This window comes from Seriola lalandi, unplaced genomic scaffold (assembly GCF_002814215.2).
Source record: "Seriola lalandi dorsalis isolate HSWRI2012SDOR001 ecotype SW California unplaced genomic scaffold, Sedor1 jcf7180002054973, whole genome shotgun sequence".
NCBI classification, from domain to species: domain Eukaryota; kingdom Metazoa; phylum Chordata; class Actinopteri; order Carangiformes; family Carangidae; genus Seriola; species Seriola lalandi.
Genome location: NW_019525523.1, coordinates 283,895 through 301,424, shown reverse-complemented (window position 1 = coordinate 301,424; position 17,530 = coordinate 283,895). Strand labels below are relative to the sequence as shown.

The window sequence follows — 17,530 nt, the reverse complement described above, 5'->3', positions numbered from 1 at the left end:
GGTTGCATGCAGTTACTTTGCATCAGCACACGGGGACACTGTAGACCATGACATCTGGACGTCATTTAGGAAAGGCACAAGGCTCCTCCCAGAAACAGAGGATGATGATGTTTCTTTGGGCTTTGTTACAAAGAGAAGGAGGGCGAGAGAGAGAAAGGATGAGAAATATTATCCAGCTGGATTCTAATATAAGTGTTTGACGGTAGTGGTTGGACTTGGACTTATGCATTTTTCGTGTTGGATATAATTATGCATTTCTCAAGCAGAACGAACCTTTTTCGGATATATTTTGTGCTCGTGCTGTTAAATTATTGCTGGGAAGCGGTGTCCGCGCAGCTCTCGTATTCTGTTTCAGAGGAGGTAAACCCGGGGACTTCTGTTGGAAATATCGCCAAGGACCTAAATCTCAATGTCCAGGAGTTAGAGTCTCGTATGTTTCAGATTGTTCATGGATCAAAGAGAAAATATTTTGATATAAATCTGAAAACGGGTGTTCTTTATGTAAATGAGAGAATAGACCGTGAGGAGCTCTGTGCCAAGGCTACAAAATGCACCGTCAATGTAGAGGCCGTGATCAACAATCCACTGAAGCTGTATCGTTTAGAGATAAATGTAGTCGATATAAATGATAATGCCCCACATTTCTCTGAGGATTTACAATCACTTGACATTGCAGAAAGTTCTTTACCAGGACTCAAATTTGGTCTGATAGGGGCATCGGATTTGGATGTAGACAAGAACAGTGTTAGTACATACAAGCTTAGTAGTAATGATTATTTTTCTTTGGAAATTCACAAAGGAGGGGATAGCGTGTCTGCGGAGTTAGTACTGCAGAAAGCTTTAGACCGCGAACATGACTCTGTTATAAAACTCACCCTAACTGCAGTAGACGGAGGAAATCCACTGAAGTCGGGAACATCACAAATTATTATCAATGTTTTGGATATTAACGACAATACCCCCGTTTTCAGTGAATCGTTATACAAAATTCGAATTCTGGAAAACTTGCCAAAGGGGTCTAGAGTAATCATTCTGAATGCGACAGACGCAGATGAGGGTTTAAACAGTGAAATAGAATATTCATTGAGAAGTAAAGGTCAGAATCAGGTTTTAGATTTATTTCAAATAGACTCTAAAACAGGTGCAATTTTAGTCAAAGGTGAGATTGACTATGAGGAAATTGTTGCGTTTGAGATTCATGCACAGGCCAGTGACAAAGGCCAGCCTCCTATGTCTGCTCATTGTAAAGTGCTGGTAGAAGTGGTGGACCTGAACGACAACGCTCCTGAGATCACTGTGACATCACTATTAAATACAGTGAGGGAGGACGCTGATGCAGGTACTGCTATTGCACTTGTTTCCGTACTGGACAAAGATAGTGGTAAAAACGGGGCAGTGAAAGCTGTAATTGCAAATAATGCACCATTTAAACTGGACACAAATTATAGAAATTATTACTCATTAGTAGTTAATGGTCCGCTTGATAGAGAGACTAAGGCTCAGTACAATGTTACTATTGTAGCAACTGATGAAGGGACTCCACCTCTCTCCAGCACCAACATAGTTACTGTTCATGTTTCTGATGTCAATGATAACCCACCTCGCTTCTCTGAGCCGCTGGTTAATGTTTATGTGAAAGAGAATAGTCCAGTGGGATCTGTTATTAAGACAGTGACTGCAGTTGATGCTGACACTGATCAAAATGGTCAAGTGAGATATTCATTTATTCATGACAACAGTAACTCAATGCCTCTCTCTACAATGGTAAACATCAACTCAGAGACTGGAGATATAGTCAGCCTGCAGGCCTTTAACTTCGAGGAGTTAAAAACTTTTCTGTTTAAAGTTCAGGCAACAGACTCTGGTGTTCCTCCGCTCAGTAGCAACGTGACTGTGAACGTTTTTATCCTGGATGAGAATGACAACAGTCCCTCGGTTCTCGCGCCCTATTCTGAGCACGGTTCTGTTAACAGTGAGAGCATCCCCTACTCTGCTGAAGCGGGATACTTTGTGGCAAAGATCAGGGCTGTAGACGCAGACTCTGGATACAATGCGCTGCTTTCTTATCACCTCTCTGAGGCCAAAGGAAACAACCTCTTCAGGATCGGAACTAGCACTGGGGAAATCAGGACTAAGAGGAGAATGAGTGACAATGACCTGAAAACTCACCCCTTGGTGGTCTTGGTTTCTGATAACGGAGAACCCTCCCTGTCAGCTACTGTGTCTATTGAGGTGGTGGTGGTTGAAAACACAGCTGATATCCAGACTCAGTTCAGACATGTGCCCATAAAGGAGGACAGCTTCTCTGATTTAAATCTGTATCTGCTGATCGCCATTGTGTCGGTGTCAGTGATCTTTCTGCTGAGTCTCATCAGTTTAATAGCTGTCAAATGCCACAGGACAGACAGTTTCAGCAGGTACAGCGCCCCAATGATCACCACCCACCCTGACGGGAGCTGGTCTTACTCTAAAGCTACTCAGCAGTATGACGTCTGTTTCAGCTCAGACACGCTCAAGAGTGACATGGTGGTTTTCCCCGCACCGTTTCCACCTGTAGATGCTGAGCTGATCAGTATTAATGGAGGAGACACTTTTACCAGGACTCAGACTTTACCTAATAAAGAAAAGGTAAGAACATGTTAACATTACGTGGTCAGGCATGGTATTATACTACACTTGCGTCGACTGATTGGGAATAGCTGCAGTTTTATTTTCAGTATTTTTCAAAAAGCGGTATGCCATGTCGCATGGTGACTACTAACTGACAAAGAAATAGTCTTCAGATTTAGTTCAAAGAGAAACATTTAAAACTTTTGTTTGTCTTGTTATGAACCTGTTATACATATGTGATTTGTTGATGCATCACTAATCTCATTCATTACTTGTTGCACGGTTTTTAATGGGTATTTCACTATCCTTGGTGCTGAACGTTTGTGCATGTGTGTTCAGTCTAATCCCCCGGACCGGAACAATATGTTTATTAATAAGGAATAAAAGACTCCGTGCAAGTGTACGGAATTTAGTGCAGTCCAGTCTTCTAGAAATTGGTTGTGGTTGTGTGTGTGTGTGTGTGTGTGTGTGTGTGTGTGTGTTTCTTCTGTAACCACAATAGCTGACTCAACAAATTTTGAGTCACATTTCTAAAAACATTTCATACAAGTAAAAGTACATAAAGGTATACAATGTTAACTTGGAGAATCAATCAGTTCTGCTGACTCTTCTGTAAGATATGGAGTTGCTTGGCTAAATGTTCAAGAAGAAATCAACAATATAAGGTTCTTACTATTGTGTGTTGAAGTTGAATGTTGTTCCTGAAAGTGTCCACATGGGGACATTGTAGACCATCACATTTGAACTTCGTCCTTAGTGGTTCTGGGCTCCTCCCATGTTCAGTGGATGATATTTCTCGGGAGATTGAAACAAAGAGACTGTGAGGGCGAAACAGATCTGTGCGACGACCATTTCTTATTGAACAGTGAATATGGCGAAAAACCCTCATCTTTTATTTGGTGATTCTTTATCATTTCCTTATTTTGGTCAGTGACTGGGCGAATTTCTCTTTAGACGTTTCCCGATGTATGGAATTATGCATTTACCAGGCAGAACGCGCTCTGTGTGGATCTATCTCTTGTTCGTGCTGCTGGATTGTTTTTGGGAAGCGGTGTCTGGGCAGCTCTCTTACTCCGTTTTAGAGGAGGTAAACCTGGGGACTGTTGTCGGAAATATCGCTAAAGATCTGAACATCAATGTCCAGGATTTGGAGACCCGCATGTTTCAGATCGTTTCTGGATCAAAGACAAAATATTTCGAGGTAAATCTAAAGACTGGTGTCCTCTACGTTAATGAGAGAATAGATCGAGAGGAACTCTGCGGCAGTGAACAAAAATGTTCACTTAGTGTAGAAGCAGTTATTAATAATCCATTAAAACTGTATCGGATTGAAATTATAATCATGGATGTGAATGACAATTCTCCATCATTTCTCAGCACGTCACAGGTGATCGACATTACTGAGAGCACAGCAGCAGGGGCTAAATTCCCCCTGCAACCAGCTGACGATGCAGACGTCGGTAAAAATACTGTAAATACCTACAAACTTAGTCAAAACGATCACTTCTCTATTGATACATACAAAGGAGATAGTGTAATACCCGAATTAGTGCTTCAGAAAGTTTTAGACAGAGAAACGCAGTCTGTAATTCGACTCACACTGACTGCCATTGATGGAGGAACTCCTGTTAAATCAGGGACAATGGTTATTATAATCAATGTTTTAGATATCAATGATAATCCTCCTGTATTCAGTCAAACTCTGTACAAAGCCAGTGTGTATGAAAATGTGAAAATAGGCACATCGATAATAACATTAAACGCTACTGATTTAGATGAAGGCTCAAACGGACAAGTGTTGTATTCATTCAGTAAAGTAGGACGAGGGAAACAAACTGATCTGTTTGCTATAGACGCGAAAACTGGGACTGTAACAAACAAAAAGAATATCAACTTTGAAGAGAATAATGCTTTTGAGATGCGAGTCCAAGCTAGTGATGGAGTTTCTTCTCCTCTCACTTCACATGCTAAATTACTTATTGAAATTTTAGACGTCAATGACAATGCCCCTGAAATTTCAGTTACATCACTGTTAAACACCGTGAAAGAGGACGCGTCCATTGGCACAGCTATTGCGCTTGTTTCAGTGTTTGATAAAGACGGGAGTAAAAATGGGATGGTGAACTGTAAAATTTACAATAATGTTCCTTTCAAATTAGAATCAAACTATAAGAATTACTATTCATTGGTGGTTGACGGTCCACTCGACAGAGAGAGCACATCTCAATACAATATCAGCATCGCTGCTACTGACGAAGGAACCCCACCTCTTTTCAGCAAGAGTGCTATTACTGTACACGTCTCAGATGTAAATGATAACAAACCTCTGTTCACAGAAAATATAATTAGTGTCTATGTGAAAGAAAACAGTCCAATAGGAGCAATTATAAAAACCGTTTCAGCAACTGATGCTGACATGGATCAAAATGGTCAGGTGAGATATTCACTTTTGCATGACAACAACAACTCAGTGCCTCTCTCGACAATGGTAAACATCAACTCAGAGACTGGAGGTATAGTCAGCCTGCAGGCCTTTAACTACGAGGAGTTAAAAACGTTTCAGTTTAAAGTTCAGGCCACAGACTCTGGTGTTCCTCCACTCAGCAGCAACGTGACTGTGAACGTTTTTATCGTGGATGAGAATGACAACAGTCCCGCGGTTCTCGCGCCCTATTCTGAACACGGCTCCGTTAACAGTGAGAGCATCCCCTACTCTGCTGAAGCAGGATACTTTGTGGCAAAGATCAGGGCTGTAGACGCAGACTCTGGATACAATGCGCTGCTTTCTTATCACCTCTCTGAGCCCAAAGGAAACAACCTCTTCAGGATCGGAACCAGCACCGGAGAAATCAGGACAAAAAGGAGAATGAGTGACAATGACTTGAAAACTCACTCCTTGGTGGTCTTGGTTTCTGATAACGGAGAACCCTCTCTGTCAGCTACTGTGTCTATTGAGGTGGTGGTGGTTGAAAGCACAGCTGATATCCAGACTCAGTTCAGACATGTGCCCATAAAGGAGGACAGCTTCTCTGATTTAAATCTGTATCTGCTGATCGCCATTGTGTCGGTATCAATGATTTTTCTGCTGAGTCTCATCAGTTTAATAGCTGTCAAATGCCACAGGACAGACAGTTTCAGCAGGTACAGCGCCCCAATGATCACCACCCATCCTGACGGGAGCTGGTCTTACTCTAAAGCTACTCAGCAGTATGACGTCTGTTTCAGCTCAGACACGCTCAAGAGTGACGTAGTGGTTTTCCCCGCTCCGTTTCCGCCTGTAGATGCTGAACTGGTCAGCATTAACGGGGGAGACACTTTTACCCGGACTCAGACTTTACCTAATAAAGAAAAGGTAAGAGCAGCACATTCATAGCGGCCTACGAATTCATACAAAGCAGTAAGCATTACTAAAGACTGGGCTTTGTTGCTAGTAATGTATTTAGTTGTTCATTACTTTTCTTTTCTTATTCATATGTCTTTCTGTGATCTTTTGCAAAGAGACGTTTTTATCTGGCGTCTTCTAAACAACTTGTTAACCTTTTTTTCCATTCAAGTGCAATAGTCGCTGTCTATGGAGCTGTAGACACAAACTAATCTATTCAGATAATAAGATACTGTTGGTGTTTCAATGTTTTTTTTACACATTCAAAGCAACGCTAATTTTTACGTTCATTATTATTATTATTGTTATCATTACTATTTTACTTTTTTGCGCAGTTTCCAAGTGTCACGTTCATCACTTTTTCTTTCACAATGGCACTTATACATAGAGTTCATTGTCTTATGTGCAAAATGTGTATCATAAATTTGGTGGCTGATTAGCTCTCATTGTTGTAGTGCTGAATTCCACTGAAGTCCACTGTTTTGTTGTCATATAAGCGAGTCATTATCGAGTGTCTCTATAATTATTCTGAGTTTATAATCAGGATAATTATTGCTTTTTCTGTCAATTTTTGAGTTTCCTGTAATATTCTTTTGGTTGAGCAAATGGATAATACCCCCCTTTTCTCTTCTTTCGCTGTATCATTGACCGTATATTGAAAAGTTTTTTGCCTAAACATTACATTTATTTCAAAGATGCAAACATGCCAATCATAAACAGACGTGTTTCCCCTCATTTTCGAATACAAGAGACGTTGCATATTAGTAGATAATAGGACCCGTTAACTCAGTATTTAAAAAAAAAAAAGCAACATGGTATGTCTTTCAGTCCGATCTGAAACTGGCCATTTTGTACTGAGCAATAAAAAGAGATGATTTGTGAAAGGACATTACATGTTCGGCTGTATTCCCCCTGGTTTGTGATGTAATTAGTCCACAAGACCATGATGGGGCACTATAGACCATAATACGGATAGGATTTCATTAAAATGTCTAGGCCACTCCCAGCTTAAGAGCGTCAGAGTGTCTTGTTGGGCTCTTACACAAAGAGACGCAGAAGCACAGAGAAAAGGCTGGAGCACAAACAGCAGTATGGACAAATTCTAAGAGAAAGAAACACATTTTCCTTTGATACTGGACATCGGTTGGACTTATTCCTATGTTGGTCACACATCAGATTGTATTATGTCTTCAAATAACTGGGCTCCTGTGGTGGCATACGTGTTATTTGTGTTGCTGGGCTGTTACTGGGAAGCGGTGTCAGGGCAGCTCTCCTACTCCATATCAGAAGAGGTGAATCCGGGGACTTCCGTAGGAAATTTAGCCAAGGATCTCAACCTTAGTATCGATGATCTGGAGTCTCGTATGTTTCATATTGTTACCGGATCCAAGAGAAAATTTTTCGAGGTAAATCTTAAAACTGGTCTCCTCTTTGTTAATGACAGAATAGACAGAGAGGAGCTCTGTGCGAAGGCGACGAAATGCACAGTGAGCGTGGAGGCAGTGATCAATGCTCCACTGAAGCTTTATCGTTTAGAAATAAATATTCTAGATATGAATGATAACTATCCGTCTTTCAGTGCTAATTCACAAAGTATTGAAATAGCCGAAAGCACATTACCTGGGTCTAAATTTCTTGTGTTATCGGCCTATGATGCCGATGTAGGAAAAAATGGGATCAGCACATACAAGCTAAACCAAAATGGCCATTTTTCATTGTTAGTGAACAAAGGAGAAAGTGTGTCTGCAGAGCTCATCCTCCAGAAGCCATTAGATCGAGAAAAACAGCCTGTAATTAAACTCACATTGACTGCTGTAGATGGTGGGACACCTCTGAAATCCGGAACATCACAGATAATAATCAATATTTTAGACGTTAATGATAACATCCCACTGTTTACCAAATCACTGTATAAAACCAGTATTAGTGAAAATGTGCCGCTTGGTACCACAGTAATAACAGTAACGGCGACAGACGCTGATGAAGGTCCAAACGGGGATATTTCATATTCACTCAGCAGCAAAGATCAAGACCATGTTTTGCAAATGTTTCAAATTGATGAGCACACAGGTTTACTGACAGTTAAGGGAAAGATCGACTTTGAGGATCACCCGGCTTTTGAAATCCGGGTGCAAGCTAGTGATAAAGGCTCTCCTCCAATGGCAACACAGTGCAAAGTACTAATTGAAGTGTTGGATTTAAATGACAATACGCCTGAAATATCTGTAACATCACTTACTGACACAGTTAGAGAGGATGCAAAATTAGGAACTGCTATTGCACTTGTGTCAGTCCTGGACAGAGATGGGGGTAAAAATGGAGTAGTTCATTGTAATATTAAAAATGGCAGCCCCTTTAAATTGGAACCAAATTATAAAAACTATTATTCTTTGGTTGTAGACGGAGAACTAGACAGAGAGAGTGCTTCACATTATAATGTCACCATCTTAGCAACGGATGACGGAATCCCAGCTCTCATGAGCAGCAGGGATCTTACCATTCATGTTTCCGATGTCAATGACAACTCCCCTAGTTTTTCAGACACTTTGGCCAATGTTTATTTGAAAGAAAATAGTCCTGTTGGAGCCGTTTTAAAAACAGTATCAGCATTTGATGCAGATATCAATAAAAATGCCCAGGTAAGCTATTCCATTGTCGAAAGTAATAATAACTCATTGCCACTCTCAACAATGGTGAACATAAATTCGGAGACAGGAGATATAGTCAGTCTTCAGTCATTTAACTTCGAGGAGTTAAAAACGTTTCAGTTTAAAGTTCAGGCCACAGACTCTGGTGTTCCTCCGCTCAGTAGCAACGTGACTGTGAACATTTTTATCCTGGATGAGAATGACAACAGTCCTGCAGTTCTCGCGCCCTATTCTGAGCACGGCTCCGTTAACAGTGAGAGCATCCCCTACTCTGCTGAAGCGGGATACTTTGTGGCAAAGATCAGGGCTGTAGACGCAGACTCTGGATACAATGCACTGCTTTCTTATCACCTCTCTGAGCCCAAAGGAAACAACCTCTTCAGGATCGGAACCAGCACCGGGGAAATCAGGACAAAAAGGAGAATGAGTGACAATGACTTGAAAACTCACCCCTTGGTGGTCTTGGTTTCTGATAACGGAGAACCCTCCCTGTCAGCTACTGTGTCTATTGAGGTGGTGGTGGTTGAGAGCACAGCTGACATCCAGACTCAGTTCAGACATGTGCCCATAAAGGAGGACAGCTTCTCTGATTTAAACCTGTATCTGCTGATGGCCATTGTGTCGGTGTCAGTGATTTTTCTACTGAGCCTCATCAGTTTAATAGCAGTCAAATGCCACAGGACAGACGGCAGTTTCAGCAGGTACAGTGCCCCAATGATCACCACCCATCCTGACGGGAGCTGGTCTTACTCTAAAGCTACTCAGCAGTATGACGTCTGTTTCAGCTCAGACACGCTCAAGAGTGACGTAGTGGTTTTCCCCGCACCGCTTCCGCCTGTAGATGCTGAGCTGATCAGTATTAACGGAGGAGACACTTTTACCAGAACTCAGACTTTACCTAATAAAGAAAAGGTAAGAATACAATTGCATTAACTGTTTAATACTGCACTGTTTCTATGTTGAGAATTGGAGACAAAATTTCGCAGTTGTGTTATTTTAAATGGCTATCTGTTGTGTAACTAATAAATAAGCTTAATTCTATAGTTATTAACAAAGTAGGCATATAGACAGAGTAGGTTAAGAACTTCTAAACTGTGACCCGCTGTCTAGCCTATTTGTCGCTGGTTTTCTCATCTAAATTACTGTTGACTGCATATTCATTATTTTCTATGTCGGGGTCAGTTATTGCTACCATGTGTATGGGTATATTTACAGACATCTGGTATAATGTTGAATATTAAAGTATAGAATCTCATTACAAGTATAGGAATAGTTACATTACCCTACTTGTTTGAAATGGGCTTTTCCCTTAGTCATGGTCTGGCATTTACACTGAATTCTGTCTAAGTAAGTGAGAATTAATAAAGTTAAAATAATGGGGGAAATGAATTCGTAGTTTAAAATTGTCACTGTAGCTGTGCATTTGTTAGTTGCTTTTAAATTTCAGTCATTATAGCGGCTGATTGGTATTCGAATTGTGTGTCGCTATCCGTGGTGCTGAATGCAGATTTTTAGACTTACTTGCAGTTCGCTCAACATATTGCAAAAAAACAAAACAAAACAAAAAACACATTTAGCCTATGTGTTGTTTTCCTTAAATACATTTACAAATCTCTTTTGTACTAACTGTTGAATAGTATGTCAAAGATTTCACAATCTATATTCAAGAAAACTGTTAATGTACTCTCTGCAGTCACTTTAGTCTTAAGATTTAAAAAAACAAAAAAAAAAACATTGGGACGTGTATTTCTTCTTTTAACTCGTTGTCACTGCCATAAGGATTTTCCTTTCAATTTTTGTCACTTTATAAAATAGCCTTTATTATACAGAACACTTAGGTCATTTAATCTACCTTGTACTGATCATTGGGTTTAACCTTCCTATTCATTTTTTGACCCTCTTGTTTTTGGAACTGATTCATGCTTAAGGAGAACTGACAATAAATAATACTTTCGTTATTATACTTAATGTAGCATGTAGTTATGAGAAATGTCCACATGGGAACACTGCAGGCGATCACATTTGGACGTCCTCTTTGGTGGTTTAGGGCTCCTCCCAGACTCAGCGTATGATGAATCTGTGGGCTTTGTTACAAAGAGAGATCGTCTGACAAAAAACGGTCGTCTTTTTTGGTTGTCAAAACGCCAAAATATTTGTTTGGAATATTTCTTTCCTGATCTTGATATAGTAGTGGCTGTAAAATATTGTTCAGATTTGCTTAGATGCTCCAGAACTTCAGGGTCTGAATGTGCGCGGCTTGTTATCTTTAGAACATTAAGGTCTAAGTGAAGACCGTGTTGCAGTGTTTCATATGAGCAACTGTATATGAACACATTTACATACTGTATATCTCATTCAATGTTGAATACTACAGCGTTTCAAAGGTCTCATTAATCGTTTTCAAGGTGCCTGTGTGGATTTAATAGCTGTCGTCAGTTAGGTTTGTAATCAAAAAAGGTACACCACCTTTTATGATTACAAACCCAACTGACAACAGCTATTAAATGCATATATTTACCCAAACATATAGTTTAATAAGAAAAAGGCTGGAGCTTAGAATGTTTAGGCTTATTATTGCACTATGTCTGAAAGGAAATTACATGCAGTTTTGATTAGTGAAATCATGGTTTTCTGAGACATAGGTGAGGGAAAAGGTGACAGTTAAATAGACTTGACGTTTGAAAAGGAAGATGTAAAATTTTGGGATATATATAGGTCATTCTCTCACTGTCATTCTTCGGAAAGATAAGCTATATAAATATAACCTATATTTTGCTTCTCTATTTGCTGAGAATGATGCTTGTGCGTATACGGGTGGTGAGTAATTGTTAACGTTGTGTATGCGATGTTTTTATGAATTTTGTATTTATATCTAGTTTGTTTTATGTTTGCAGAACAGTTAAGTCATTGTTAAGTCATCAGTTGGTCAATTATTAGCATTAACTGTAAATTAGTTTCAGGACAAAACAAACTTGCTGAAAGACATTAGTGGGATGAAATGATAATTCATATTGACCATGTACTGTAGAAGTTCATATTTGGCTGTTTCATGGGCTATAATTATTATGATCTTTCTAATACTGTAATGTCTAGATGTTGAATGTAGTTCTTACAAGTGTCCACATGAGGACATTGTTGACCATCACATTTGAACTTCGTCCTTAGTGGTTCTGGGCTCCTCCCATGTTCAGTGGATGATATTTCTCAGGAGATTGAAACAAAGAGACTGTGAGGGCGAAACAGATCTGTGCAACGACCATTTCTTATTGAACAGTGAATATGGCGAAAAACCCTCATCTTTTATTTGGTGATTCTTTATCATTTCCTTATTTTGGTCAGTGACTGGGCGAATTTCTCTTTAGACGTTTCCCGATGTATGGAATTATGAAATTACCAGGCAGAACGCACTCTGTGTGGATCTATCTCTTGTTCGTGCTGCTGGATTTTTACTGGGAAGCGGTGTCTGGGCAGCTCTCTTACTCCGTCTTAGAGGAAGTAAATCTGGGAACTGTTGTCGGAAATATCGCTAAAGATCTGAACATCAATGTCCAGGATTTGGAGTCCCGCATGTTTCAGATCGTTTCTGGGTCAAAGACAAAATATTTCGAGGTAAATCTAAAGACTGGTGTCCTCTACGTTAATGAGAGAATAGATCGAGAGGTACTCTGTGGTGATGAACCACAATGTTCACTTAGTGTAGAAGCAGTTATTAATAATCCATTAAAACTGTATCGGATTGAAATTATAATCTTGGATGTGAATGATAATTCTCCATCATTTCTCAGCACATCACAGGTTGTAAACATTACAGAGAACACAGCAGCAGGGGCTAAATTCCCCCTGCATCCTGCTCATGATGCAGACGTCGCTAAAAATGCTGTTAACACCTACAAGCTTAGTCAAAACGAACACTTCTCGCTGGCTACGATCAAAGGAGAGACTGTCACTCCCGAATTAGTGCTTCAGAAAGTTTTAGACAGAGAAAAAAAGTCTGTGATTCGACTCACACTGACTGCCATTGATGGAGGAACTCCTGCTAAATCAGGGACTATGACTATAATAGTGAATGTATTGGACATTAATGATAACCCCCCTATATTTAGCCAAACTCTTTATAAAGCCAGTGTTTATGAGAATGTGAAAATAGGCACATCAATGATAACGCTAAACGCCACGGACTTAGATGCAGGTCAGAATGGACAAGTGCAATATTCATTCAGTGAAGTAGGCCGAGGGAAACAAACTGATCTTTTTGCTATCGATGAAAAAACGGGGACTGTAACAAATAGAAAGAATATCGACTTTGAAGAGAACAATGCTTTTGAGATTCGAGTCCAAGCCAGTGATGGGGCAGTTTTTCCGATGACCTCGCATGCAAAATTACTGATTGAAGTTTTAGACGTCAATGACAATGCCCCTGAGATTTCAGTTACATCATTGTTAAACACCGTGAAGGAGGATGCTTCCATTGGCACAGCTATTGCGCTTGTTTCAGTGTTTGATAAAGACGGGAGTAAAAATGGGATGGTGAACTGTAAAATTTCCAACAACGTTCCTTTCAAATTAGAATCAAACTATAAGAATTATTATTCATTGGTGGTTGACGGTCCTCTTGACAGAGAGAGCACATCTCAATACAATATTAGCATCACTGCTACTGACGAAGGAACCCCACCTCTCTCCAGCACGAGTGTTATTACTGTGCACGTCTCAGATGTAAATGATAACAAACCTCTGTTCACGGAAATAATAATTAGTGTCTATGTGAAAGAGAATAGTCCCATAGGAGCCGTTATAAAAACCGTTTCAGCAACTGATGCTGACATGGATCAAAATGGTCAGGTGAGATATTCATTTTTACATGACAACAGTAACTCAGTGCCTCTCTCGACAATGGTAAACATTAACTCAGAAACTGGAGATATAGTCAGCCTGCAGGCATTTAACTACGAGGAGTTGAAAACGTTTCAGTTTAAAGTTCAGGCCACAGACTCTGGTGTTCCTCCGCTCAGCAGCAACGTGACTGTGAACGTTTTTATCCTGGATGAGAATGACAACAGTCCCGCGGTTCTTGTGCCCTATTCTGAACACGGCTCCGTTAACAGTGAGAGCATCCCCTACTCTGCTGAAGCAGGATACTTTGTGGCAAAGATCAGGGCTGTAGACGCAGACTCTGGATACAATGCGCTGCTTTCTTATCATCTCTCTGAGCCCAAAGGAAACAACCTCTTCAGGATCGGAACCAGCACCGGGGAAATCAGGACTAAGAGGAGAATGAGTGACAATGACCTGAAAACTCACCCCTTGGTGGTCTTGGTTTCTGATAATGGAGAACCCTCTCTGTCAGCTACTGTGTCTATTGAGGTGGTGGTGGTTGAAAGCACAGCTGACATCCAGACTCAGTTCCGACATGTGCCCATAAAGGAGGACAACTTCTCTGATTTAAACCTGTATCTGCTGATCGCCATTGTGTCGGTGTCAGTGATTTTTCTGCTGAGCCTCATCAGTTCAATAGCTGTCAAATGCCACAGGACAGACGGCAGTTTCAGCAGGTACAGCGCCCCAATGATCACCACCCACCCTGACGGGAGCTGGTCTTACTCTAAAGCTACTCAGCAGTATGACGTCTGTTTCAGCTCAGACACACTCAAGAGTGACGTAGTGGTTTTCCCCGCACCGTTTCCGCCTGTAGATGCTGAGCTGATCAGTATTAACGGAGGAGACACTTTTACCAGGACTCAGACATTACCTAATAAAGATAAGGTAAGAATACACTTGCATCAAGTATTTATTACTGCACTTTTTATAAGTTGAGAATTGGAGGCTGAATGTCGCTGTTTTGTTATATAAGGACCTGCCAACTGACAGGTAGCCAAGACTAAATTTGAAATAAAGTTTAGGTAAAAAAAAAAAAAAATCAAGTATAAGAGGAGCAGATTGATATTATTATCCTCTAAACAGTGGCTTGCTGTGTAGGCTATTTGTCGATGGTTTTTGTTGACTGCTTATTTGTGATTTTAATGTGCAGGTCATTTCTAGTACACCATATGAAGGAATATATTTACACACATTGTGCTTAACATTAAAATATAAGATCTGATTACAAGCAAGAGAATAGTTATATTCAGTACTTATTGTAAAACTGACTTTCTACTATGGTACGGTCAAGATACTGCTTTGGCATTTGACTGCTTTTTAAATGATACAGAATCAATATTAAGTAGTACTCGTTATTGTTGAATTTATAGTTTAATTTTGCTACTGTAGCTGCTCATTTGTTGAAGGTTTTGAAATTTCAGTCATTATAGCGGCTGATTTGTATTCTACTTGGGAGCGACTATCCGTGGTGCTGAACACAGCTTTTAAAGTTACCTGTGATTTTCAAAATGTAATGCAAAACAAAACGGAGTTGAAGTGAAAACATTTCTTTGAATAGACTTGCAAATCTCTTTGGTAATGACTATTGAAAAGTATGTTAGAAATTTCACAATCCATCTTCAAGAAAACAGTTTATCTACTCTGCAGTTACTTTACACTTAAGTTAAAAAAAAGTCAAGGAGTGTATTTATTCATATAACTTAATGTCACTACTGTTAGGCTTTTTCTTGAAATTTCAGTCAGTGTATAAAACAGGCTTAATTATAGCAAATACTGTAGTCATGTGATGTAAATTTTATTAATAGGTCGGTGGAACGTTCTTGTCTATCCTTTGCCCCTGAATTTTTGCACTTCCTTCGCTTTCAAGGATAACTGAGAATGTTTCCTACTTTTCCAACATTATTATATTTGATGTAGTATGAAATGATGAGAAATGTCCACATGGGGACACTGCAGACCATCACATTTGTACGTCCTCTTTGGTGGTTTAGGGCTCCTCCCAGACTCAGCGTATGCTGAATCTGTGGGCTTTGTTACAAAGAGAGATCGTCCGACAAAGAACGGCTGTCTTCTTTGGTCGTTAAAATGCCGAAATATTTGTCTGGAATATTTCTTCCATGATTGTGATATCGCTGCTGCTGTCACATATTGTTCAAATTTGCCAACACGCTCCTTCTCGATGTATGGAATTATGCATTTATCGGGCAGGACGGGGTCTGTGTGGATCTATCTCTTCTTAGTGCTGGTCGATTGTTACTGGGAAGCGGTTTCTGGGCAGCTCTCTTACTCCGTCTCAGAGGAGGTAAATCTGGGGACTGTTGTCGGAAATATCGCTAAAGATCTGAACATCAATGTCCAGGATTTGGAGTCCCGCATGTTTCAGATCGTTTCTGGATCAAAGACAAAATATTTCGAGGTAAATCTAAAGACTGGTGTCCTCTACGTTAATGAGAGAATAGATAGAGAGAAACTCTGCGGTCATGAACCAAAATGTTCACTTAGTGTAGAAGCAGTTATTAATAATCCATTAAAATTGTATCGGATAGAAATTATAATCTTGGATGTGAATGATAATTCTCCATCATTTCTCAGCACGTCACAAGTGATCAACATTAGTGAGAGCACAGCAGCAGGGGCTAAATTTCCCCTGCATCCTGCTGACGATGCAGACGTTAGTAAAAACGATGTGAATACCTACAAGCTTAGTCAAAATGAACACTTTTCGCTGGCAACACATAAAGGAGAGACTGTCACTCCTGAATTAGTGCTTCAGAAAGTTTTAGACAGAGAAAAGCAGTCTGTGATTCGACTCACACTGACTGCCATTGATGGAGGAACTCCTGCTAAATCAGGCAGTATGAATATAATAGTGAATGTATTGGACATTAACGATAATCCTCCTATATTCAGTCAAACATTGTATAAAGCGAATGTTTATGAGAATGTGAAAATAGGCACATCAATAATAACACTAAACGCGACGGACTTAGATGCAGGTCAGAACGGACAAGTGTTGTATTCATTCAGTGAAGTAGGCCGAGGGAAACAAACTGATCTGTTTGCTATAGATGAAAAAAACGGGACTGTAACAAATAAAAAGAATATCGACTTTGAAGAGAATAATGCTTTTGAGATTCGAGTCCAAGCCAGTGATGGAGCTTCCTCACCAATGACCTCCCATGCAAAATTACTGATTGAAGTTTTAGACGTCAATGACAATGCCCCTGAAATTTCAGTTACATCATTGTTAAACACCGTGAAGGAGGACGCGTCCATTGGCACAGCTATTGCGCTTGTTTCAGTGTTTGATAAAGACGGGAGTAAAAATGGGATGGTGAACTGTAAAATTTCCAATAACGTTCCTTTCAAATTAGAATCAAACTATAGGAATTACTATTCATTGGTGGTTGACGGTCTTCTTGACAGAGAGAGCACATCTCAATACAATATCAGCGTCACTGCTACTGACGAAGGAACCCCACCTCTCTCCAGCACGAGTGTTATTACTGTGCACGTCTCAGATGTAAATGATAATAAACCTCTGTTCACAGAAAATATAATAAGTGTCTATGTGAAAGAGAATAGTCCAGTGGGAGCAGTAATTAAGACAGTAACTGCAGCTGATGCTGACATGGATCAAAATGGTCAGGTGAGATATTCATTTTTACATGACAACAGTAACTCAGTGCCTCTCTCGACAATGGTAAACATCAACTCAGAGACTGGAGATATAGTCAGCCTGCAGGCCTTTAACTGCGAGGAGTTAAAAACGTTTCAGTTTAAAGTTCAGGCCACAGACTCTGGTGTTCCTCCGCTCAGCAGCAACGTGACTGTGAACGTTTTTATCCTTGATGAGAATGACAACAGTCCCGCGATCCTTTCTCCATATTCTGAGCACGGCTCCGTTAACAGTGAGAGCATCCCCTACTCTGCTGAAGCGGGATACTTTGTGGCAAAGATCAGGGCTGTAGACGCAGACTCTGGATACAATGCGCTGCTTTCTTATCACCTC

General features: G+C 40.2%; 1 protein-coding gene and 3 pseudogenes across 7 annotated transcripts in view; all 4 read left to right on the top strand.

Annotated features, from left to right (window-relative positions):
- LOC111646634 (protocadherin alpha-C2-like) overlaps positions 1–17,530 on the top strand; it is a 125,380-nt gene that overhangs the window by 33,687 nt on the left and 74,163 nt on the right. The window contains exon 1 of one of the 7 annotated variants that reach the window (XM_087171051.1): positions 137–2,628. The exons of 5 other annotated variants lie outside the window; for them this stretch is intronic. In XM_087171051.1, the coding sequence (XP_087027177.1) occupies positions 250–2,628 (2,379 nt within the window). In that variant the 5' untranslated portion in view covers positions 137–249. Of the gene's footprint in view, positions 1–136; positions 2,629–11,896; positions 14,404–17,530 lie in introns of those variants that run through there. One more of the 7 variants, XM_087171047.1, reaches the window with a different exon arrangement.
- On the top strand, positions 2,704–5,999 carry LOC111646638 (protocadherin alpha-8 pseudogene; annotated as a pseudogene).
- Positions 7,103–9,573, top strand: LOC147817345 (protocadherin alpha-8 pseudogene; annotated as a pseudogene).
- LOC147817344 (protocadherin alpha-12 pseudogene) lies at positions 15,369–17,530 on the top strand (annotated as a pseudogene).